The 27139-nt window shown below is 37.2% G+C and overlaps 1 protein-coding gene across 6 annotated transcripts in view; it reads right to left on the minus strand.

Annotated features, from left to right (window-relative positions):
* CCDC141 (coiled-coil domain containing 141) overlaps positions 1 to 27139 on the minus strand; it is a 211978-nt gene that overhangs the window by 120256 nt on the left and 64583 nt on the right. For all 6 annotated transcript variants that reach the window (XR_009504236.1, XM_059928228.1, XM_059928230.1 and 3 more), the window contains one exon: positions 12580 to 12696. Coding sequence is in view for 5 of the 6 variants with exons in the window: in XM_059928228.1 (XP_059784211.1) it covers positions 12580 to 12696 (117 nt within the window). In the remaining variant the exon portion in view is untranslated. The remainder of the gene's footprint in view (positions 1 to 12579; positions 12697 to 27139) is intronic.

Genomic DNA, 27139 nt, shown 5'->3' on the forward strand with positions numbered 1-27139 from the left:
ACAGAGAAGAAAAGAGTCAAGTGATTTCGCTTTGAATGACTAAGTGACTGTGAAGTTAGGTTAAAGCCTGGTTGAGAATTTTAAAAGAGCCTGAAAGTTTTGTACTGGTTGTTATGGGGACAAAATAGGGAATTAATGGCTGATAAAGAAAAGAATTTGTAAGGCTAACTGATAATAGATCATTTGCTTTTTAAACAGATCTAATCAGAAAAAGTGTGCCAATTGTTTCATCTTCTTTGAGAAGTAGGAATAAACAGAGAAAATGGGTGGTTGAGTCTACTCACAAATAGCCTTGGTCCATGCTGAATCGTACAAGGAGGGAAACCAGGAAAAGGTGAAAGGAAAGGGGGGGTGGGATGAGAGCACTTTTGGGTGATACCATGGAAACAAGTGTGGCCACAGGAGTGGAAAACTGAAGTAAAAGCCTTTGGAGTAATGAATGTCACAGAAATCTAAGGCCACTGCACTGAATGCCACCAAATGGATGCTAAAGAGTAGCACAGGAAGGTTGTAGGGATTTAAGGTGTGACTGGATTAAGACATAAGAAAATGCCTTTTTAGGTGTCCACCTCAAAGACTCAACTTCACTATTATTATTATCATTGTAATATTACCTTGAGTTGTGATAGCAACTATAAGAAGCCATGTTTTGTGGGAATTTTTATTTAAGGGCTGACAAATGACAAGAAGGAGGAGAAGCAGGAAAAGGAAGAGGAGGAGGAAGAATAAGGGCAAGAAAAAGAAAAGGAAAGAATATATATGAAGAATTTTTATAAAAGTCATAACTAAAAAAAAAGAAAAAATTTTTCTAAGCATTTAAACTTAACAAGCTGGTGAAGGTTTCATAAGCAGGTGACAGCAGGTAGATTTAAACTTAGTGATCACAGAGTACAATATTCTCTATTTATTTTCTGAACTCATCCCCTTCTTAGATGGGCATAAACATTCTGAGAGACTCTCAGTTAAATTTCCCTTGGAAATGAAAGCATATGGTTCACTAAGCTTTAAATTAACCCATAAGTTAAGGCGGAAGTAGGGTTACCAAGTGAGAAATCCCATTGTTTTATAGATTTTTCCCAATGCTTGCAGGCAAATTCAATACTATTTATACATATTTTGCCTGCTAGTAATAAAATTGTTTATAATTTATGTTCTGTGAAAAATGACATCTGCTTTTAACTGGGAAGTTCATTAAAAAATCAGACAAGTAAAGCAAATTATTTGTTAAAATGAAGACAGAGGAATTGAAATGCACTAATGCAGATGCCTCAACTGTTTAGAGACTCAGTTAATTTCTGCCTTGAGACATTTCAGATTCAGACCCCATTTTATTTTTTAAATTGGATGAAACATTATAAAAGTAACAAACTGCTTCATTTTGTAGATTTTCCTTATAATCATCAGAGATGCTGTGAGCTGATTTACTGGAGCAATATGTTTTAAAGTGGTTTTGCCATTTTTTCGCATACCTTCAGTGAAGGAATTTGGGAATGCAATGGAAGTTCAAATATCAGAATAGTCAGCTTCTTTATACAGGTTAATATATACTGAAATGAAAAGAAAATCACTCAACAATGATTGTGAAATACTTTGAAAATATTTGGACAACCTGGGAACTATAATTATACAAACTCTAGATATTGCTACACACTTCCTGAACCACCCAAGAGACCTACAAGTAGCTCCTTTTGTACTAAATAGTTCATGTAAGTGCTATTCCTGTGGAAATATTTCTATTTCAAAAAAAGGAACAATTGAACAATTTAAACACTTGTCTTTTGATCTTCAATTACCTGAGTAATAAATACAAGCAACAAAAATAAATCAAGTTCTAAGCTCAGACAATCATGTCCATACCTTAAGAGACTCAAAGATTTATTTAGACTTAAACCTTCCAAGTTCTTACAATGACCCAATATTTCAACTCCATCACTTAAACTCTCTTTCATTCTTCTGCAGTTCTTTCCTCCATAACCTTTGTTACCCAAAGGGTGGTCCAGAGACCAACAGCATCAATGTTACATTGGACTTTGTTAGAAATGCAGATACTCAAGCCCCACCCCAGACCTGGTGAATCAGAATCTGCATTTTAAGGTCCCTGGGTAATTCATGAGTACACTATAGTTTGAGAAGATCTGGTCTACAATACACTGAAAGAATGGCTTTTTACAATCAGATAGATGAATAAGAGAAAAATGATTATGGAAGGGGAAATTTGCAGATGGTATGATCTTATACATAGGGAATCCTTAAAAAACTATTAGAGCTAATAAATTAATTCAGCAGAGTTTCAGGATACAAGATCGATGCACAAAAATCAGTTGTGCCTCTATAGACTAGAAATGAATAATCTGAAAAGGAAATTAAGGAAAAACAATTTCATTTACAATAGCACCAAAAAGAATAAAATACTTAAGAATAAATTTAACCAAGGGGGTTCAAGACCCATACACTGAAAATTATAAAACATTGTTGAAAAAAATAAAGAAGACCTAAATAACTGGAAAGACATCCTGTGATCATGGATCAGGAAACCTAATATTGTTAAGAAGGCAATACTCCCAAAGTCATCTACAAATACAATGCAATTCCTAACAGAATTGTTAGGAATTGTATCCTAACGTGTAGAACTGCAAGGGAATCCTGAATAGCCAAAACAATCTTGGAAAAGAACAAAGTTAGAGAGCTCACAGTTTCTGATTTTAAAACTTACTACAAAAACGACAGTAATCAAAACAGTGTGGTACTGGCATAAGGACAGACATATAGATCAATGGAATAGAAGTGAGAGTTCAGAAATAAACCTATACATCTGTGATCAATTACTCTCAATAAGGGTGCCAAGACCATTCAATGGGGAAAGAATAGTCTCTTCAACAAATTGTGCTAGGATAACCAGATACCCATATGTGAAGAATGACCCTTACTTCATACCATACACAAAAATTAACTCAAAATGGAGCAAAACCTGAATGTAAGAGCTAAAGCCACAAAATTCTTAGAAGAATCACAGGAATAAATCTTCATGACCTTGGATTTAGCAATGGTTTCATAGCTTTGACATCAAAAGCAAAAGCAAGAAAATTTAAAATAGATAAATTGGACTTCATCAAAATTAAAAACTTCTCTCCATCAAAGGACACTACAGGCAAAGGGGCTGAATAGACATTTCTTCAAAAAATATATTCAAATGGCCATGAAAAGATTTTCAACATCACAAGTTATTAGCTATTAGGGAAATGCAAATAAAATACTACAACTGATAGTACTTTACACACACACTAGGATGGCTAGAAAAAAAAATTTTTTTTAATATAAGAACAAAAACAAAAAGTAAGTTTTAGCGAGGATGTGGAGAAATTGAAAGCATTGTACATTGCTGGTGGGAGCACGAAATCGTGCAGCTACTGTGAAAAACAGTATGACTCCTCAATAAATTAAATGTAGAAATATCATATGACCCAGCAATTTCACTCCTAGGGATATACTCCAAAGAACTTAATGCAGGTATTCAAACAAAAACTTCTATGTGAATGTTCATAGCAGCGTTATTCACAATGGCCAAAAGGTGGAAGCAACCCAAACGTCCATCGGGTGGATAAACAAAATGTAGTATATTTATACAGTGGAATATTATGCAGCAGTAAAAAGCAATAATGTACCAATACAGGCTACAACATAGATGAACCTTGAAAACATGCTAACTGAAAGAAATCACACACAAAAGGCCACTCACATGATTCCATTTATGACATATCCAGAATAAGTAAATCCATGGAAAGTTGATTAATGATTGTCAGAGGCAGAGGCAGGGAGAGAGAGGAATAAATTGACTGTTTAATGGGTATGGTGTCCCTTTTTAGGGTCATGGAAATGTTCTGGAACTACAACATTGTGAATTTACTAAATGTCACTAAAGTTAGATTTTATGTTATGTTTATTTTACCATGATTAAAAAAAAAGCCTCTATTATGTTGTGCTTGTATGAGGCATTGTGCTAACTGTGTACTGCATGAGAATACAACTAATCCTCACAATGACTGCATGAATTAGGCACAATTATTACCCTCTTTCACAAAAGGGGGAACCTAGGCTCAGATGTACAAGAAATTTGCCCAAGCATACATCAGAAGTAAGCAGAGAAGCTAGGATTTAACTCTAGGCCCTGGGAGTGTACCATTCATTCCACTGCCATATTCTGAGATACTATGTATTGCTGCCTCAAATAATGTATGATATATCTACACAGTTTAATAACATGTAATCATTAAAAAACCATATTTAAAATATGCATTTGAATGGAGAAATGCTTATGACATAATGCCAATTGGAAAAATTACACTGCAAAACAACACATACACAACTTTGTACATGAACACACACAATGTATACATACACACATACACACACAGGTTTGCAATACTCAATTTTTTGTATGTTTTATAGTTCCTTCTCATTTTCATATACACCCATGCACTATGGGTGATTTTAATTTTCTTTAGTTTTACGTATTTTCTAATTTTTCCAAAATGAGAATGTATTATGTCATCAGAAAAATAAAACAATAAACACAGTTTTAAAGGGCAACATTCCTGTAGTCGTTCTGTTGATGATAATTATGCATTTAAATTATTCAAATAAGCTTGCAAGAGACTCTTTTACTTCCTTATCTCATAGTTATAAATATTTTGTAACGTTAAGCTTGACTTTTTCCTCTGAATAAAGTTTGCTTGGGACCTAAGCATTGGTATTTTTGTAAGATCTCCAAATAATATTATTTAAAGAACTTGAGGCTAAGGTCACAAATCCAATTTATGAAATCACTCAGCAACAAATGGAAAATATTTTCAATGACTTGGAAAATCGGATTAGATGATGAATCATGGAAGATTATTTTAATCTTGAAGCTGAGGAATGTGAATTCTACTATAGTAAAACATTAAAGATGATGTTTCTTTACACTATTTTCAGTTTGTTTCCCTGGCAGAACTTCAAAGATTATTTGTTAATCAAGGACTTTACAAAAAATATATAGCCATCTATGAAAATTAAGGAGAATATGGACATACATGAAATATATGGGAAAATCCTCTAAGTCAGTGTCTCTTAAACTTTTGTGTCCATACAAATCTTCTGAGAGAAATTTGTTAAAATGCAGATTCTGACCCAATAGGTTTGGTGGGTGGAGTCTGAGATTCTGCACTTCTAATGACGTCCAGATGCTGCTGTCTGGGAGCCACAACTTGAATAAGTCTTTATGTCGCCTTTAAGCCTTTTAAATGGGCATTAATAACCTCCATCTCAAAAGATATCATGCCCCATCTAAAGTTACTCTCATTCAAACTTCAGCAGTTTTCTAAGAGATTATTCTGTCTTCAATATCACTTCTTCCCATTCTTATCATTCACATTTTTTCCAAGGTAAACTTCTAAAATGCAAATCGGTTTAAGCTACTACTCCACTTAAATTGCACCTCACTGCTCATCAGGTCTCAAACCCAAATGCTTACAGGGGACAGGCACGTAATGTAAATGAGTGAAGCAAAGGTGGAAGAGGAGGTAAAGAGGAACGGTGGGGACTGTGGCAAACCAAAGTACACATGCCTTTTCTCAAGGAAATAGCTATTGCTGGCCTCCAGCCAAGAGCTGCTATGTTTATAAGGAAAGATGAGTCTGACAATGCCAGGTCTTCCATTTTTCAGAAGGAACAGGAAATCTGGATTTCATTTTGATGAAAATGTCAATATCTTAAGATTGGCAGTGAATTATTTTTAATCCCAATTCCCCAAACAAACTACATTAAATCTCTGGGCATGAGATCCAGATGTCAGTATTTTTTTCAAAGCCCCTGTGCGATTCTTGTGTGTACCAACAGTAAAGGGACTGAACTGAAGCAAGAGTTGACACTACAGAAGTGTGGGGATTTACAGTCCACCATGGTGGTATGAAAATTACTTTAAACTGAAAACAGCTAAACAATTAGCAGCCACAGAAAGAAATACTACCTAAACTTAAGTGGAGCCTCCTGAAAATACAGTTGCCATTGACCTCCTCCCAGGGAGTTTCCTGATTTAAAGAAGACTGATACTTTGCATCAGGAAGTATAAATTCAACCGCCATACACCTTCCCACTGGGAAACCTCCAGACAGGAAGAAGACAGACTGCTCATTCCTTTATCATCAAGAAGCCCAATAAAACCTTCCATACTCTCCCACTGAAGTCCTAAAAACTTTTCTTTTGTTAAACTGATCTTTGTAAAACTTTACTTTGGGCTATTCCATGAGTCTTCCATTACTGGGACCGCCCACGTACACTGTGTGAAAATAAACCTTGTCTTCACTCCTGTTGACCTGTCTATTGTCAGTTAATTTGCAGGGCCCCAATCACTGGAACCAAATTGGAAGAGGAAAAGTTTTCCTCCCAACAGAAGTAAAGGTTGGCTCCTGAAGGCAGTTCTTGGATAGACATTATTTCTGATGTGCAGAAGAAGGAATGATTATGTCTCCTCAAAGGAGATAATAAGGAAGTGTTTGTTAACATATTTTAATACACCCTACAACCAACTCTGAACTCCAGACTTTGCATTCAAGCCTTGGAGCATCAAATTGATACAGGATAAAATCTAAGAGTATTTAAGGTTCTTAACCGAAGGGTCGCTTATAATCTTCCATGTCTGTTATTTCTTTAACTGTTACATATGTAAGAGGAAAATATTTTTTCATATTCAGTAAAGAAAGTATAATTTAATACAAGATTACTCATACTTAAAGGCTGTATTAAAAAATCTTTTGGTTCAGTTCTTTCAACACATTCTGAATAAGGTATCACAATTATTAAGAGATATAAAAGTTGCCATATTTCTTATTTGAATGCATTCCAGTAAGAAATGAGAGAGGAATTTTCAAAGATTATTTAGAAGGAATTTACTGAGTAGACTAACAAGCGATACAGAACAGCTTGCTACCATTTGACTTAGCTTACCTTCTCTATGTTACCAGATTATTTATATGTGTCTCACTAATGAATCCCCAGCTTGAGGTCTTATTTCTATTTTAAAACATCTTTGAAAGAAACAATCCCCCTTCTTCTCCTCATACCCACACTCAAAAAAAAAAAAAAAAAGTGTAATATGCTGCTTCCTGTTTAAGGAGATCTAAAATTGGATTCCTCCTCCAGGAACAAGGAATGATATTGTTGAAAAACCACAGACGAAAACTATTTGAATGTTTACACCATGGATGGGAAAGGAAACATTTTTGGAGGCACTACTAAAATGTGGGCGCCTTCACGAATATTTTCTAATTGAATTATTTATGACTCCTCTTTACAGGTCAGGAAGGTGAGGTTGAGAGAGGTCAAGTGTACCCAAGATTGCAAAGTGAGTGACAGCAGGAATTCAAACCTGTTTTTTCTTATGTAGATATAACCCGATATAGTATTGCAATCTTTATTTTTAGAAAACTTGCTAATCCAGGTAGGAAGAGGTTAGTAAAGATGGTGAAGGAAAATGTTTGAAGCAAGGTTTCTAGGTCCTTTCAAAAATCCTAACATTGTAAATAGGACCAGCATCATGGGCAAGTGATCTGTATCATTACAGCGACATTTGTTTAGAAGTCCCCATGCTTGGTTTAAGGTTCTGCTGTTGCTGTATTGAAATCTCAATTCCTTTTTAAGAAAGGCCTCCATATTTCCATTTTAAACTGGGTCTCACAAATTATGTAGCATGTCCTTCCTGCAAGGGCCAACAAAGTGACGGTAAAGTTTATAGATAAGAGAACCTTCCTTGAGGAGACAACAGGTGGTTGGCTCTCAGTGTCAGGGCCACATGACTTTCTGGAGTAGAATAAGGCCGATGCCTTAGACAGGAGATATGTTAGGGGATAACTTTCTGGGTGTGTTGCTTTCTTTCCCCATCTGCCTGGTCATTGTTTGTCAATGTATCTTTTCAGGAAAGAAAATAGGAGCCCCAACCCAGTACCAGCCAGAGGAGAGAAACAACATCAGGGTAGCACTGGAATCTGACCAGATGCACAGCTAATACATGAGAGGGAAGCAACCTGACCTGTTTCTCAGTGCGCCCTCAACTCTCCATCAGGTGAGCTGGGAAGAGTATGGGAAATGGGTCTTGGAACAAAGCAGGGTCCGGAGTCCAATCAGTGGGAGGTTCTCCAAGGGGTCCCCCTCCTTTGTGTATATCTGGGGTAGAGGGGCAAACCAGAAATGGTGGAGCCCTAATTCTAACAACAGAAGAACTCAGGGGCATCTCCCCGCACCTTGACCCCAATTCACCCAGAAAAGGACAAGTTAGAGGACTGGCTTTCACACCTCCCATGCCTTACCAAGTGAAGTTGCTGGTATCCAAGGGAATATTAACTTACAGGGAAAATAACATCTGATGAGCACAAGCAACACACCGAAATACCTAAGTCAGAGGACACAGAATTAATGCACCGGACAGACCAACAATTTAATATATGAATAAAGCACAGCTTAGGATATAAAGAAGGATGTTAGACAGATGAAGCAGGAAAAAAGTTATGAGGAATAATCAGTGTGAGGAATGGGGTATGAAAAACGTAAGAGCTGAAGTGAGGAACTCAGCAGAAGGGCTAAATAGAAGAGTCAGTGACTAGAAGCCCAGGTATTATAAGGGATAAAGAAATGGGAGGCCATTAACATTATGAAGGACAGAAGTAGGACATCAATATCCACGTAATAGGACTTTCCAAAGCTATGCTGCATCTAGGAATTACCATAGTGAAGATCACAAACAGCTACTTAAGATCACAAACAGCTACTAGATGCAACCAGTGTTGTGGGAAGAAACACAATGAAATCTATGCCTTCATATCATCTATGGAAATTGAAAACATGTAACTCTGTACATATTTTAAGAATGGGAATATGTCTAAAGACACATATCGAACCCATTAGAGTAGGTGCCTGTGAGAATGGGGATGTGAGGAAGATAGAGAATGAAGGGAGAAATAATAAAATAAGCCAAGAGAGTAGCCGACCCAGAGATCTAGGATGAATTAAAGAGTTTGTGTAACTCTACACTGAGGACCAAACATTTAAAAATAAATAAATAAAGATAATGGATGGCTAGGTAGGCAAAAGGAGGCTAAGTCACTATCTAAAGTCACTAGAGAATCACAGAAAGACACTAAAAGAATGTTTCTTTCTTCTGGAAAGAAGATTTAAAAAACAGACATGAATCAAACATCCTTTTTTTAATACCAGGCACTGTCCTAGGTGCTGGGAATACCAAGATGAGTAAGATACTATCTCCACGTTTAAGAAATGTTGCTATGGGCTTCCCTGGTGGCGCAGTGGTTGAGAATCTGCCTGCTAATGCAGGGGACACGGGTTCGAGCCCTGGTCTGGGAAGATCCCACATGCCGCGGAGCAACTAGGCCCGTGAGCCACAACTACTGAGCCTGCGCGTCTGGAGCCTGTGCTCCACAACAAGAGAGGCTGCGATAGTGAGAGGCCCGCGCACCGCAATGAAGAGTGGCCCCCACTTGCCACAACTAGAGAAAGCCCTCGCACAGAAACGAAGACCCAGCACAGCCAAAAATAAATAGAATTGGTGTCTAAAAAAAAAAGAAAGAAAGAAATGTTGCTATTTTCCCAATCTAGTCCTATCATTTCAGCCATCTCTGAAAAGGTGTTTTTCACACTCACATTGCTTTAAATTTAACAAGTATAACAGTTATTATCATCTAAATCCTGTCTCTTTTATGAGACTGAAACTTAAAGGGAGTTTTAAGGTCACTTAGGCCCACCTTCTGTGGCCTCAGAATTCTCTTCTATTTTCCAACCTGCAAAGTTTACTTCCCTGTAATGACCATGCACTGTTAGCATTTCTTCTCTAGGGAATGGCTGTGGATAAGTATGACCTCTGAGACAACTCCTGTTGGTCTCTTGTCTCTGGGTTGAACGTTGCTAGGACCTTTAACTCTCATCACAGACAAATTGGTCTGATCATTGTTTTCCCTTATTCTACCTTATTTAGGAATGATCGCCCTTGCCTAACCAACCACTCATACTCCATCCATCTGCTCAAACCCCACCCTTCTGGAAAACCAGCCTGGATCACCCCAGAACAGAGTGTCACTCCCTCTTCTGCATTTACACTGATGGGGTCTCTTTCAACCCATGTGACTCAGGGACCCCTGCTGCCTTGAATAACCAGTTATCTTGACATTGGACTATCTAGTGTCCCAAATTGATGACAATTGTCTTAAAAAACTTTTTTATCAATAAGTTATGTTTGAGCTTTCATCTCTAAATAGATATTCAATATTTGATAATCTCTAAAGATGCTATTGAGATTAGGGGGGTTCCAAAGGCCAGCCCATAGTTGAAGGAAGATCTTATATCATACAGAATGCTTCATGGGAAGTAATAAAACATGAACTCCCAGCAAAGCAAACATACAATTTTTTTTTTTTTTTAGAAAATAAATTTATTTGCAAGGATGCTATAGGAAAATAGGTTTCTCTGCCTCAGTTTCCAAAATCAATTCGGCCCCAAAACTACTTACTGAGTACATGGGGCAATACTCAGCTTCTGTATGAGATCTGTCACTGGTTCCTGAGTGGCTCAGGACCCTGAAAGGAAGTAGTCATCTTGTCTGAAATATAATGGTGTTTATCAGGAATCTATACCCTTTTCAAACAATATTTGCTTGGGTATTCATATGGCTTAGCTTATACATATAACCAAAATGTGTAACTCTGCCATATAAATTTATCCATGTAATGAAATATGCTGCAGTTAAAGGATATTAGTTTACATAGGAAAAATATTTATGATAAAGTTGTAAATGAAAAAAAGCATGACTCTAATGCTATGTTTCTAGGGTTGTGTATGGAAAGACTAAAAGGAAGTGCACAAAAATACTAATAACGGTTATCTTAATAATGATTATCTTTGGGTTAAGAATTCACTTTTATTTTCCTTTTTCTTATAGTTATGAAATTTTCTATGATATACTTTATATAATAAAATATGTATTATTAAAAATTTATTTCTTAAACTACTTATGCATACAACAACATAGGGATAATGATGGAAAGAATATCTATGTTTTTCTATTTATACACATCATCAGAGCTACAAAGGTAAACTGTAAACTATGATATAAGCTAAACTGAGGTTATACATTAACAAATATTCTACTCAAAACTGTCCTCAGGGCTGTGAGAAACCATAATAAAGCCACAGTTACAGTAAATATAACCCCAAAGTATGTCCAAGCTATGTGAATATACCATTTTTATTTATATGTTTTAAGGAAGCAACCATCCTATGCAATTCAGGCCATCTCTTGTCCTTAGCATTTAGGAATTTTTATAGACTTTTCACTGATAAAACTTGAGTATCCCATGCACGGAATAAAATGCTATATGACTTCAATGAAAAAAAACTAATTTCTCAAACAGATAAACCAAATGCTGAAAAATTTTAAATTTAAAAAATCATCAGCCGTAACAGTCTTTTGTAACCGAATCTTTATCAGTCAGGCAAATATTCAAACCATACACTTTGAGTACCTAAGTATCCTGTAGTGTTCAAAGAGAAGCAAAAACCAGCAAATGAAAACATCATGAGCCCTATGAGGAGATTTCAGTCTAGATAAACGCAACCTGCTGCCTCCCCTTCCCTCACCCCTCCAAATCCCAACCTCCCAAACATGTAAATATTTATTTGCTTTGTATTCCTTACGTTCAACCATTGTCTATTAGCGTTGGCCCACTGTTTTCCTGAGCTTCATGACCTAGCTGTACGTACAACTATCAACCACCCAAGATATTAACAACAGAAAGTCCTCTAAATCTTGAAACTGATTGAAGTATTCACTGTTCCCACTCAATCTACTAAAACCGGACTTTCATTTTTCTGCAGATAAAAATGGAGCACCTGTAAAGAACTTTGGAAAATATGTATAGACCCCACATGTACAAATGAGTCAATTTCCAAATAACAAGACACAAGGGCGAGAGGAGCACTGCTATGTGGCTGCTCCGCTCCTCCTGCTCTCAGCACTTTACGGTTCCATCGTGCACATCCACACACCTACAAGTTGTTGCCTGGCTGGTAGTTATTACTTTCTGCAAAAGTAAGGAATGTGAAGCAAGTTAAGGAACTAGGGAAATATAAATGGGAACAGCAAGCAAACTATACAAAGAGAGTTTTTCAGTACTCCACTAAATTACCTACAGAAGTGTATTCAAGAGAAGTCCATGCGGGCTTCCCTGGTGGCGCAGTGGTTGAGAATCTGCCTGCCAATGCAGGGGACACGGGTTTGAGCCCTGGTCTGGGAGGATCCCACATGCCGCGGAGCAACTAGGCCCGTGAGCCACAACTACTGAGCCTGCGTGTCTGGAGCCTGTGCTCCGCAACAAGAGAGGCCACGATAGTGAGAGGCCCGCGCACCGCAATGAAGAGTGGCCCCCACTTGCCGCAACTAGAGGAAGCCCTCGCACAGAAACGAAGACCCAACACAACCAAAAAAAAAAAACAAAGAGAAGTCCATGCAGTTTTCAATTATTTTTTTAATGTGTCTCTTACCTTTGCTTTTATTATCAGTTCCTCGTGCTTACGAATTAGCTCCTCATTGTCTGAAAGTGATGAACCTAGACTTTGTTCCTGTAAATTTCTTATGGTTTTCTGAAACCAACAAGTAACCTAGGTAAGAAGCAACAAAGACAGGTCAAATTTCAAATGATTAGAATAAATGAGTAAAAATCCAGAAATCCTTCCCTAAGCTTTCAAAACTTAAGCTACTTCAATTTCTTTTTATATAAACTCATGTGTTAAGTTAATATAATCAGGTTTTTTTTCTTCATTTCAATCTCTACATGGTTAAGAGAAAAAACAAAATAATACCCCAAAATCATGAGAATAATATATCATTTCATTGGATTACACAGCATGAAGAAAATAATTCAAAATCTCCTAGCGAAGAAGAACCAAAATAGATTCCCACACAGTCTATAAACCATGCATTCTTTTAGAATATAAGATTATGAATCTGAGTGTAGTTACATAGACTCACATGAAGATATTAAATAGCATATGTAGAATTATGTTTCTACTGTTAAAAGACAATGCAAAAATACTTATTTTGTAGCAATTGCTGAAAATCTGTATTCAGAAAAGGAAATGGAGAAGTTATTAAAATTCCATTGACATTATAAATGTCTAAGGGCATAACTCACATTCATTTAGACTTGATTTACAATACATGCCTTACACAGTGTTAAAACAACAAATAACAAAAGACTTGAAAGAAGCTGTGCTTTTAAAAATGATGATGTAAGTTGATGTGAGACTGATAACATGTGGCCCCTGGATGCAGATTCCTTATCCCAATTAAAGGAAAGAGAGTTGGATTTTTACTCTCAAATCTTATACAGCATTATTCTCATGATCACATCATAGCTACCGATTCGTAAGAACCCCACTACATGCTAAACAGTTTGCTAGTTGGTTTTCGGGCATCATCTCTTTTTCTCTCAACAACTCTATAACAAGTATGATATCGACACTGTAGAGATGAGGAGAGGTTAAGCAGCTTATCCAGGGCCGTACAGTAAGTGGCAGAGCCGGGATCTTCCCCCACACCTACATTACTCCAAAGTCCATGCTGTTTCCACTGTGCCCTGCTACCATCCTTGGGCAACTTAAAGTCCGCGGTCATCAGGGGAAATTACTTCACATCTGAAAAATGAATCCCGGCAGCCCACTTAAAGTGGTGGCACTGCCCAGGATACACACTAGGTCTTTCTCCAGCCTAGCTTGTCTTGTCTGCCACAGCCTCAGGATTTCTGTGAACTCTTATAACATGCAGAGACATGTGAAGCAGGTGACCAAAGAGAAAGCTATGTTAGTCCTGAAGCTCCACACAGCAAACATACATCACAGGGCTTCCCTGGAGGTGCAGTGGTTAAGAACCCGCCTGCCAATGCAGGGGACACGGGTTCGAGCCCTAGTCTGGGAATATCCCACATGCCGTGGAGCGACTAAGCCTGTGCACAACTACTGAGCCTGCGCTCTAGAGCCCGCAAGCCACAACTACTGAGCCCATGTGCTGCAACTACTGAAGTCTGCGAGACTAGAGCCTGTGCTCCGCAACAAGAGAAGCCACCGCAATGAGAAGCCCGCGCACCACAAAGAAGAGTAGCCCCCGCTTGCCACAATTAGAGGAAGCCCGCACGCAGCAACTAAGACCCAACGCAGCCAAAAATAAATAAAATAAGATAAATAAATTTATTTAAAAAAAGACGGCAAACTTAATGGATAAATGTTTAAAAAATAAATAAACATATACCACAAACACACATACACACACACACACACACACACACACTACACACACTACACAGAAGTCAAGTTAGGGGTTACGGAGAAGAATACACTCCTTTACCATTACAGGGCTGATATCACAAAGCTGATTATGAGATCAAATGTCTATACCAACACTTAGCATTTTCCAGCATAGAATAGGCAGTAAAATAGGCAGCAACAGGGTTTCTCCAGCTTCCTGCTAATTGGAAATCTTTGTTGACCAGCATTTTAGGCTACTATCAGTGCAAAGAAAAGAATAATGGTGACCCTGTAGCAGTTTTCATGTGAAGTACGCCTCATTCTCTTCAGAACATTTGGTGATCTGTGCACAATACACACATTAGCCGGTCCCCATATCTCAAGTACGGTGTTTATGTATTTACAATGATTTGAGGATGGTTTGTCTTTCTGGTATCCCAATTAGAACTAAATGATATGTATTATGTGCATATCAAAACCCCCAGAGAGTATTTTATCAAGAGCTATAAAATTTGTACATTATTAAATTTTTATTAAAATTTCTCACAAAAGATGCAGTAGGCCCATATAAAAACACAACTAGAGGAATGATTTAAGGGTTTCATCAAAGAAAAATGGATCCTGAATATAACTAACTTTCAGAGATCCTTTATTTTGTTAAGTACTGGGAGTGAGCTTTATTTATTTTTAGCTAAAGTGGTAGGAACTCAAAAATCTCAAGAATGCTTTAATAGGGAAAGTTAATATGGAATCTGAGTGAAGAAAACATGGATACAAACAGGTGTTCACTAATCTCTAAAAACAGGTGAGAAGTCTGAACCCTCAGATAATCTTATTAAATTCTGTGAGTCAAAGACTTGTCATCTAACATATGCCAGCAGTGATGAAAGCTGGGAAGGAGCAAGATGTTTTGATTTTTTAAAGGTATTTACTGACCTCATCCCCTAGATTTGTCAAATACTATTTCAGCTCCCCCCAAAACGATACTATTCCCTTGGGCATGGCAATACTAAATATTACCTATAAGAGAATATAAGATCTATGGTGGTATTCCATATATCCTGATCACGTACCTGCCTGATAAAGCACACTGACTCTCTAGATCTACACATTTTTACTACCAAGTGCACCCTGGGAAGAAACATAAAAACAGGTTGGCATAACACTCAGAAGAAAATGGTTCATTGTCGGGGTGTTACATCTCATCATGAGGCAGTCACATACATGAGCAGCCTCTTAGATCAGATTTACTTTGTGTGCTGGGAGATGCACGCAGAATAGACTCTCAGAGTCCATCTGATGTAAAAGCAAGACACCCTAAATAACCGACAGCATGTCAACCATAATGTAAATCAGTCATTGCATCCCGTGAGTAGCTATTGCAGACAGCTGCACAGATATTCCAAGAGCACTTTTTATAAGCGTTTAAATTATATCAGCTGCTGTTCAAAAGCCTCAGTGATAAGTACAGTAAATGATGCATCAGGACATTCTATTCTATAGAACATGGTCCCTGCAAAAGGATAAAAACATGAGCCAAGGGTTGGGGGCATGTGGAAAGAAAGGAAGAACAAAAAGCATTCAGAGTATGCACTGGAAATTAGTTCTGGGCAATGATGGATTAAAAGGGAAAATGAGAATTTTTTTTTTTTTTGTAAATTGTCAGATTAGATGGGCTCTTTGGGAATCATTACTTCTTCTGGCATTTTTTTTAAATTTTTATTTATTTATTTATTTATGGCTGTGTTGGGTCTTCATCTCTGTGCGAGGGCTCTCTCCAGTTGTGGCAAGCAGGGGCCACTCTTCATCGCGGTGCATGGGCCTCTCACTATCGCGGCCTCTCTTGTTGCGGAGCACAGGTTCCAGACGCGCAGGCTCAGTAACTGTGGCTCACGGGCCCAGTTGCTCCGCGGCATGTGGGATCTTCCCAGACCAGGGCTCGAACCTGTGTCCCGTGCATTGGCAGGCAGACTCTCAACCACTGCGCCACCAGGGAAGCCCAATGAGAATATTTTTACTTTCTCTTCCCAGTTCCTACCTTTCAGATTGATCTAAGTGATATGTTTGTGGCCATCCCACCTGTCTGACATGACATTCTAAGTACTCAGTACTCAGAGGAGGTAGAACTAAGGTAGAGAAGGAGTGGGGTAGATCTTTTTTTGCGGAGGTGAGGTGGGGATTGGAGGGGAAACACTTACTAGAGGTTGAAGGGAGCCAGAGAGAAAGGGAAGGGAAATCAACAAAGACGCAAAGAAGGAGCAATCAGGGATGTTCACTGAAAACCAAGAGCTGCCTTGGGAGTTAAAGAGAGATGCCAGGAAGACTCAGTCAAATGGTGTAGATCTGCTTTGTCCTATACTGTAGCTACTAACCACATATGGCTACTGAGTACTTGGAATGTGACAAATCCAAATTGAGATGTGTTCTAAGTATAAAATAGCTGATTTCATAGACTTAGTATAAAAAATAATGAAAATAGCTTGTTGATTGTTAATATTGATTAAATGTTGAAATACTATTTTAGATATGTTGGATTAAACAAAATATATTATTGCTTTTTTTTATGTGACCTTTTTCTCTTTAAATTTTTTTTCACTTTTTTAATGTGGCTACTAGAAATTTAAAATCACATTTATGGCTTGTATTATATATTTTATTGGATGGTTCTGTAATTCAAGGATATTCAGATTATCCTTATTTGTTAAATGTAGATCTAAGGACTGAGTATTAATTAAGGGTAATTTAAAATAGCAGAGTCAAGAGAACGGTGGGATGAGATTATGGTTGGTAAACGTGAATAGACCACTGAGTGGTGGTGAGGAAGTAGAACTAATGACTCTTTCAAAGAAGTTTATTGGATAAGGAAAGGGGGGATCGGTTGACAGCTTCGAGGAAAGCAGAGGTAACAGAGGGGTTCTTTCCAACTTTTTCATTTGATTAGATGAGACGTAAGCATTTTTTGTAGGTGCGGGGTACTGAAGATGCATTAAGGAAAGTTGAGGCAGGAATGTATTGATACCAGAAAGAGTGGGAAGGTTGGAAGAGAGCACTACTGATCTTATCAGCTTTGGGCAAGAAAAGGCTAGTTTTTGCTTGTTGAATGATCCAGTCTCACCTTGACCCCTGCTGGGAGATAAGAATGAGGAAAGTAAGAGAAGTGAACAGGACCTTCCCAGAGCGATGTCAGGTACTATAGGCAGGTCTCAGGTTACCTCACCCAATCCTTATACCTCCTATGATGGAGGCAGTTGCTTTTTCAACAGATAAGGAAACTGAGCCCCCGTCAGGGTAAGCAATTCATCTAAGGTCACACAACCAACAAGAGGAAAGTCCTACAGGTTGAGGCAGAAATGCCATAGTCAGAATTCATGCTTCCTTGTCTAGTGTTTTTTCTTCTCATCATATCCATCTGTAGAACCAAAGGATTCCAGGGAAGAGGAATGTTTCTTATTAGGCTATGTTCACGAATGTTCTTAAGATAAAACTAAAATGCAACACTATAGTTACAGAATCTAATTCTAACATGGAAGTAAGCCCTGTGAATAATCACGGGGGCTCAGTGGACATACTGCGTTAGAGAGGAGAACGGACGTGTGGGCCAGGTCTGCCAGAAGGAGTGCCTTAGAGGAAGAGGCCGGCTGCGGGCAAAGGAGACAGCAAGGACAAACTGAGAATTCCAGTTCCCAAACAGCACGTGCCAAAGACAGGACTAAAACACGGGGAACACGAGCAATAGAAAAACGCTTTCTGACAATCAAGGATAAACAACTCAGGTGGCAAGAAGGTGAATTTTTGCTGCAGCCCAAAGCTAGGCATCATACTGCCATAAACCATCACGGTCTCTTTTTCTGCAATTTGTTCTACAACCCAAGATCAGATCTTATTTTTTGATCTTTGTTTAAAACTATGCTGGGGGAGGTGAACTAGCAATAAGTAATTCAAATATCTTAACAGAAATGCTTAAGGGAAGATGAAAATCTCTCCAAATCACTTTCATTTTCTTTTCCATGTGCAGAACAGGTTTTGACGAATAAACAGTTACTATTAGAGACAAAAAAACTGATAAAGGAGGAAAAAGACATCAGTTATGTATCTTCTTTAACTCAAGATGTTTTGATAGTCTCTCTTCCAATTATCAAAGATGCACACATATACAAAGGTCTTTTCAATTATAGTTGATGGCCTCAGGTGCCAGTTCTAATGTCTACTTTGATTTTGAAGGCATGTTAGTATTATAACAACCATTTTAGCTCCCGTAAGGTTTTGTTCTTTTTCTTTTTTACAGTAGGGAAACCACTTGTCATTATTTTGTATTAGGAAATCTGGTCAAATGTGCTCTGTATTTAACTAGGCAATAACCAGACTTCAAATATCCATTAGCTCCATTAGGTGATAATGCATATTAGGAGAAGAGGCATGGAAACGTGTCTCTGATGATTGTACTTGAGGGCTTGGGAGCAGAGAAAGAAAAAGAATTCCTGCCAAAAACATGGCTTGGGATGTATTCTGGGACTGATCTAATTATTGGCTTGTTATTATTTGGACTTCATCTCAGAGACTCTAGGAGGACAAAGCTCACAATCTTCTTCTGTGGAACTTGAAAGCCCTCCATGATTTACTGAAGTCAACTGGAAGGTATTAGTATCTCCTCAACAAATGATCAGATCCCAGTATTCTCTATTGATGCGCAGTAGGAAAGCTAAAATATGTTGTTTGTCTTGAGGCAAAATTTGTGTTACTTTAACAGCTTCACAGATAATCTATCTCCCTGTCTGGAACCATAATTTTATGTATTTAATTATTCTACTTGTGCTAACATATTTGTCTTCTGATTATTTTGACTTGTCTTAACATATCATTTCTCTTCTCACATCTATATTTCAAGAAAAATGGCACTAAGGACTTCTTCCCTTACCAAGATTGCCCTCAACTTTTGTTTGTGTTTAGGCAGTTTCTTAACCTCCAACTACTTAAACAGTCGAAACTATTTAGTCCAATGAATAAAATCAATACAGTAGTAGTCTCTGGACCTAAATTCTATTTCTAGCATTAACTCTGAGTCATTGGTAAGGATCCTACCAGCAGTGGAAGGAAGTCTTTTTTTCAAGAAAGAAAACAGAGACCCAGCCAAGTGTCCTGGTGATGTGCATCTCTGCCTAAGATACCTAAGGCATGGTTTTCCCAGTATAACTTAGGGTTCCACCCTAAATGATCTGGAGCCATTCACTGTGTGTGTGTGTGTGTGTGTGTGTGTGTGCGCGTGTGTGATAGAGAGAAAGAGAGAGGGAGAGAGAGGAACATACAGGGCTACTTGGGAGTGAGACCAAAGTCACATTTTCATATTATCATCCCAGATCCTAGGTCATGCAGCCTAAGGGAGTTCATACTGAAGCTTTGGCCTAAACACCTAGTTGTCAGAAAAAACGAGAGCCAGAAACTATCATATTGACAGGATAAATAACTGTTACATTTTAAAGGATGTTTTAATCCTTTTAAAGTGTGCCATTTAGTTTGTTTGCTTATGAGTTGCCCTATAAAAAGCATTAAAATTAATTGGGCCTCTTTGCTTGTCTTTGGGAACCATGAAAATGAGGGTAGAGGAGAGAATGAGTCCCACTCCCTGCCCAGTATGGGGTGGCAGTGGTGTTGAGAAAAGGAAAGCCAACAATCTCCAGCACCAGAGGCGGGGAAGAAGAAGAGCTCAGGATGGTGGAAAGATACACAGGCAGCCCTGGGGCTTAGCAGACAGCTCAAGTAGCAGCTGCTAACTTTGTCACACAATGGAAGGTGCATACAATGGGAGCAGTGAAGAGCCTTTTCCAGGGAGCACACACATCAAACAGCTTTGTCATCAGTCTTATCACTGCTGAGAAGGTAATTTAGTCACAGTGTGTGTCCCCCAACCCTCTTACCAACTTAAGTAACTGTGCCCAATTAAAATGTTGTGAAGCCATCAGTCCAACTGAATGGTATACTGAAGTGAAAAACTAAGCTTAATGAAAATGTAATCAATTACAATAGGTATAAATGAGCTAAAGAAATAGCTAAAGGGTGGAGAAAGGGAGAGGAAAATAGATTTTTAACTTAATCTTACAAATAAAGTTGACCTTTTGAATAAAGTAGGCTGGATACCAAGCCATGAAATGGCATTCATTCCCCCTCCACATAATTTTAGAAAGCTAAGATTATCTAGTGATTTAGAGAATTGGTATGGGATCTGGCTAATACGTAGGATTTTAATGTGCTGGTGATTATCCAGTAAAGCTCAGAAACTAACCATCGAAAGATGTAGAGATATGGTGAACATTTATTGAGCACTTACCATATGCCAAGCCATGCTCTAAGAATATTTACATATATAATCTTGCTTATTTTTATAACAAATTTATAAATAGATACTATTATTATTCCCATTTTACAGAAAAGGAAACTGAGGCACAGAGGCTGAGTAACTTGCCCAAAGTCATAAAGCAAGTAAATATAAAAGTTGGGATTGATATCCACACCATCTGTACCAGAGTCTTCTGTCACTACCTTTGACATGCAGTGTCATTGAAAGTAATGGTAGTAGCATGCATTCTAATTAGGAGGGGGTTCTATTGCTTTCAAAATCACATGTTTCTCCTACAAACACTTTAAGATACTTTGTATTTACCCTGGCATAACTTAGAGTGAATTCTAGAGACAGCCTATGTGCTAAAATGAAATTCTGTGATAAATTTTAATCTATGAGTGGCTGGAAAGTCATGTATATCTGTTACTGGATTGAACTATCAGATACCAGTATCCAATAATAAGATAATTCAACCCTTATTTAAGTCTTATGCCACCCAACGTTAAAAAGCTATATTCACGGGAAGGGGGGGGGAAGATAAATTAGGGGTTTGGGATTAACATATACACAATACTATATATAAAACAGGTAAACAAGGACCTACTGTATAGCACAGGGAACTATACTCAATATCTTGTAATAACCTATAATGGAAAAGAAGCTGAAAAAGAATATATATATAGAGAGAGAGAGAGAGAGAGAGATGGATATACACACACATATATAAGTGAATACCTTTGCTGTACACTTGAAACGAACAGAACGTTGTAAATTAACTATACTTCAATTAGAAAATTAAAGCTAAATTCAAAGAAAGATAAAAAAAAACCCTTGCTATGTTGTAGCCACTAAGCTAGGCACTTTTGTTACCTCATATTAATTTAAGCTGGTCAACCATTCAAGCTCTAAATCCTAGTCAGAAGGTAGCATCATACAAAGGAGAATATACATGCATGTGCACACAGCTGTGAGCACACACACACACAGACACACAGAGTTTTACAGTTGCCCAGCAGGTACAAGACTGGTGCCCTGAGGCTGATATCACTGATATCATGATATCACTGATATCATTTAAATTGCCTATTAACAAAGAATATGATTACATATGGTTACATGATTATGACATACATGGTACTCAAATTATAAAAACTTCCAAATGTGAATTCTATTACCCATTTTTCCTCCCACAAAGATGGGTATCTTGTAAGCATATGTGATCTGGGTAGTAAAAATATGATCTGCCCTTATGTCTCATTTAATTCTCCTAGATGTCCTTGATACTGCCTTGTACAAAGAGACCATGAATAACCTAGTTTTAATTTATTTGTTTGTCTCACTTATTCCTGACTGGAGCAATTGAGAAAAATTACATTCATAAATCTTCTTGCCAAGATAATTAATTATGAACGAAATACTCCAAGCTGCTTCTGATTTTCATTAATGAAGCAGATTATCTGCAAAATAAGACGAGGCTGGAGTTGGGAAAAAAGGTCAGCTGCTCATCTTTAAATGTAAAACAAGTGCATTTTTTTACAGCTGAAAACAATGATAAAGAGAGGACATGCTATGATTATGTTTTTCAGGCTATCACATCCCAATTAAGATAGAAAAGTATGTGGTCTTCATTTGCTTTTTTTTCTGCAATTGATATAAATCTTAAGTCGCCATCATTCTGGTCACCTAATTTCTTTTCCAAAGGAGAATTAGCTAAACTATTATAGTTCAAAAGCATTAGGCTATAAGCATTTAGAAACAGAGAAGCACTAAATGCATCTTTTAAATGGCTCTTATGAGAGAAGATGCATTAGATATTCAGACATCCACATTATTATTCATTAGTAATCTTTGCTCTAATTCTCCGTTTAATTTTCCTTCTTTTTACATGGTTAAAATGATTGAAAAACCTGATATTTTATTAATGGAAGGTTTGACAGCTTCTATGTTCCCTTAAAAAACAGTACAGAACTGACAAAAATATCTTTACCCTCCAATGAAGCATGTGCCTTTGTGGTTCCACAATGTTCTAGGCTTATCAGGTAGATCTTCCGGGAACATGATAATCATAGAACTCAAATTACTAACAGAGTTACACTCAATTTGGTGTCCCTGCTGCTATTCTTCCCCATTGTATCATCAACAAAACTTTAAAATAGAACATTCAGGAAAAACTTGAAAACTTAGGTAAGTTAATTATACTTGTACCTATCTGGATTTAAAAATATTTCCTCGCTCACATAATTACCAACACGGTAAACATTAATTATTGTTTCTAATATTGAGAAACTGAAGAGACTCTACTTCTTCATCAGTAAGATATTATTTAAATTGTGCTATATTCAAATAGTGACATACTACATGAAAATTATCTATGGTACTTTTGACATAAGACTATGTCTATGACGTGTTCAATTTGATATTAGGTAATAAGATAGTATGCATAGGTTAATTCCATTAGTTTTTGTTTGCTTGCTTTGTTTTTTCTTTAATAAATGTGTGTGTGCCTGTGACTATGCTCATGCTTGGATAAAGGTCTAAAAGGTGGCAGCATGTCAAAGGCTAATCGCAATTATCTGTATGGATAGTAATCTCATCTACAGTTTTAACTCATTAATAAGTGAACATTATTAAGTCACAAGCAGAAAATAATACAACTATATTCTTGTTTTAAATCATTAATTGAGTGCCCATTGAACAGTATGGCTAAGATTATAAAAGTGACTTTTATTTGATCACACCTTGTGAACGCAAAATAAATAATGAAATTAGCCTTTAATGTAAGTCTTTATGTGAGCAAAGAAGGGTAGGACTGGGGGAGTATGTAATGGGTTGGGCCTTCACTGTTCTTTTCAGACATAATGATAAAAAATGTTAATACTAATATAGCAGTTTCCATGTGCCAGGTACAGTTCTAAGCACTTGACATATAATAGCTCATTTGATGATTCTAATAACACTATGGTGTAGGTACTATTACATCACATTTTACAGAAAACAACCTCAGGGAGGTTAAATAATTGCTCAGTTACTCAGCTGGCAAATGGTGCAGTCAGGATTTGAACGCAGCAAACAATCTGGCCCCAGGATATGTGCTCTTACAAGCACACAGAAACAACAGTGATAGTGATTATTTACTCCAGCTGCTGTCACTGGTATTAGCAAAAGAAAGTGTAACATGGGGCGTTTTAAAATTAAGAGCCTTAAATTTTATATTTAAGGAAATGACTTATTTATTGACCAATTTTTAACATTTATTTATTTATTTGGTCTCATGATCTTTTTAAAATTTTTATTGAAATATATTTGATTTATAATGTTGTGTTAGTTTCAGATGTATAGCAAAGTGATTCAGTTATATATATATATATTCTTTTTTAGATTCTTTTCCATTACAGGTTATTATAAGATATTGAGTATAGTTCCCTGTTCTATACAGTAGGTCCTTGTTTATCTATTTTATTAGTAGTGTGTATATTTTAATACCAAACTCCTAATTTATCCCTCCTCCCCCACCTTTCCCTTTTGGTAACCGTTAAGCTTGTTTTCTGTCTGTGAGTCTATTTCTGTTTTGTAAATAAGTTCATTCGTATCATTTTTTTAGATTCCACATATAAGTGATACCATATGATATGTGTCTTTCTCTGTCTGACTTACTTCACTTAGCATGATAATCTCTAGGTCCATCCACGTTGCTGCAAATGGCATTATTTCATTCTTTTTAAGGCTGAGTAATATTCCATTATGTATATGTACCACATCTTCTTTATCCATTCATCTGTCGATGGACATTTAGATTGCTTCCATGTCTTGGTTACTGTAAATAGTGCTGCAATGAACACTGGGGTGCATGTATCTTTCTGAATCATAGTTTTCTCCTGATACAGGCCCAAGAATGGGATTGCTGGATCATATGGCATCTCTGTTTTTAGTTTTTTAAGGAACCTCTATACTGTTCTCCATAGTGGCTGCACCAATTTACATTCTTAGCAACAGTGTAGGAGGGTTTCCTTTTCTCCACACCCTCTCCAGTATTTATTATTTATAGACTTTTTGATGATGGCCATTCTGACCGGTATGAGGTGATACCTCATTTGTAGTCTTGATTTGCATTTCTCTAATAATTAACGATGCTGAGCATCTTTTCATGTGCCTGTTGGCCATCTGTATGTCTTCTTTGGAGAAATGTCTATTTAGATCTTCTGCCCATTTTTTGATGGAGTTGTTTGTTTTTTTGATATCGAGCAGTATGAGCTGTTTGTATATTTCTGAAATTGACCAATTTTATTTAAAATAATATTTATCCTTAAGATTATTACTAAATTGATTTTGGTTCTAGACTATTAGGAGTAGAGTCTAAGTGAAAGCCTGGTTCTTTTAACCACAACTGTGCATCTTAAAGCCTTACTATACCTATGGCAGCCTCCAAAAACTAAACAGTATTAAGAAACTTAGACACGTATAACAACAGTAATGCTAAACCCAGGGGAAAGAATAGGAACCGAATAAGAAAGAATTCGTAAGTTGTAAGGTTTAACCAAGCAGAGGGAGGACAAGGAAACTAATATTTATTAAGCATCTTTTAAAATGGTAGGCATTGTACTACATGTTTTACACATGTTATTCCATTTAATCCTTATTCTAACTCTGTGAATTAAGTGTTGTTATTTCCAATTTAAAGATGAGATTTATTAAAATAACAATGAGGTACCACTATGCACCTATCAGAGTGGCCAAAGTCCAAGACACTGATAACACCAAGTGCTGACAAGGATGTGGAGCAACAGAAACTCTCTTTCAAAAGTGGTACAGCCACTTTGGAAGGCCGTTTGGCTGTTTCTTATAAATATACTCTTAGCATATATCATCCAGCAATTGTGTTCCTTGGTATTTATCCAAATGAATTAAAAATTTATGTCCACACAAAAACTTGCACATGGATGCTTATAACAGCTTTATTCATAATTGCCAAAACTTGGAAGCAACCAAGACGTCCTTCAGTAGGTGACTGGGTAAATAAACTGTGGTCCATCCAGACAATGGAATATTATTCAGCACTAAAAAGAAACGGTTATCAAGCCATGAAAAAACATGGAGGAATCTTAAATGCATATTAATAAGCAAAAGAAGACAATCTGAAAAGGTTACATACTGTACAATTTCAGTTATATGACATTCTGGAAAAGGCAAAACTATGGAAACAGTAAAAAGATCAGTTGTTGCCAAGAATTAGGCAGGGAGGGGTGAAAAGGAGGAGAACAGAGGATATGTAGGGCAGTAGAATTATTTTGTATACTGCAATGGTAGATACATGTCATTACACATTTTTTCAAACCTATAGAATGTACTGCACCAAGAGTGAACCCTAGTGTAAACTATGGATTGGGGGTGATTATGATGTGTCAATGCAGGTTCATCAATTGTAACAAATGTCCCACTCTGATGGGGGATGCTGACAATGGGGGAGGCTGTGCACGTGTGGGAACAGAGGGTACCATGTATTTTCCACTCAATTTCTCTGTGAATCTAAAACTGCTCTAAAAAATAAATTCTATTTAAAAAAGCACTCCCTCAAAAGAAGAGCACACACTTCCACCAAAACATGAGACCCCGTAAGTTAGAAAACTCACCTAGTCAAAAACCTTCTGTAATACCTTACTTTAGTTATTATCAAATCATCTTTCTGATTCTAGGGTTGGCAAGGTATCTAGATCTCCCTCAAGCATATGACTGGATTAGATAGTTCATTTTGAATCTTCATGTGATTTTTTTTTTTTTTTACTGCAGAGGATAAGTGGATGAGTATTGCCACAGTCTTGAAGCAGAATGGCAAAATTACTACCTTAAAACTAAATAAATAAAACTTACTGTAGCTGCTTTTTCAATCTTGGGAAATTGTCCTGTGTTTGGGAAGCCTCTTTGCAGATAGAATGTCTCTGGATAAGAGAGGTCATGGTTTAAAAGGGATAAACTACTCTGTATGATGAAGTAAGAGGAGTTTTTAGTGTATTCTTGGAAGCACTAGAGGCAGGGGTTGGGGGTTATGAATTCAATAGAAAGAAATAAGAGGAAGGTTCTTTTTAAGGGGACAGCAGCTCTGGGAACATGGTGTCAGGTCAGGATTAGGGGAGAGAGAAAAGGACGAAGAGAGAGAAAGAGAGGGAGAGAGTGCCATATGATACGGAGAACAAGGCACTTTGGAAATAGTTGTCTGATAAACAACTTTAAGTTTATTCTTGTCCTGAGCATTAGTTCTCCTTTGTTATGCCAGAATCATCAGTTAAAGACTATTGCATTGGATAATAGTATTCTGGGTAATGAGCATATGAAGGTGGGGTGGGGGAAGAACTAAATTGGGGAGGTGCTATGGCTTGGCAGGCAAAGCACAGAAGAAGCAGGACAGTGAATGGTAGCAGTCAAGACAAAAGGGCTGAAGGTGGAGGTGGGTTGGAAAGTATATAGTGACTTAAA

The sequence above is a fragment of the Balaenoptera ricei genome, chromosome 7 (assembly GCF_028023285.1).
Source record: "Balaenoptera ricei isolate mBalRic1 chromosome 7, mBalRic1.hap2, whole genome shotgun sequence".
Classification (NCBI taxonomy): Eukaryota; Metazoa; Chordata; class Mammalia; order Artiodactyla; family Balaenopteridae; genus Balaenoptera; species Balaenoptera ricei.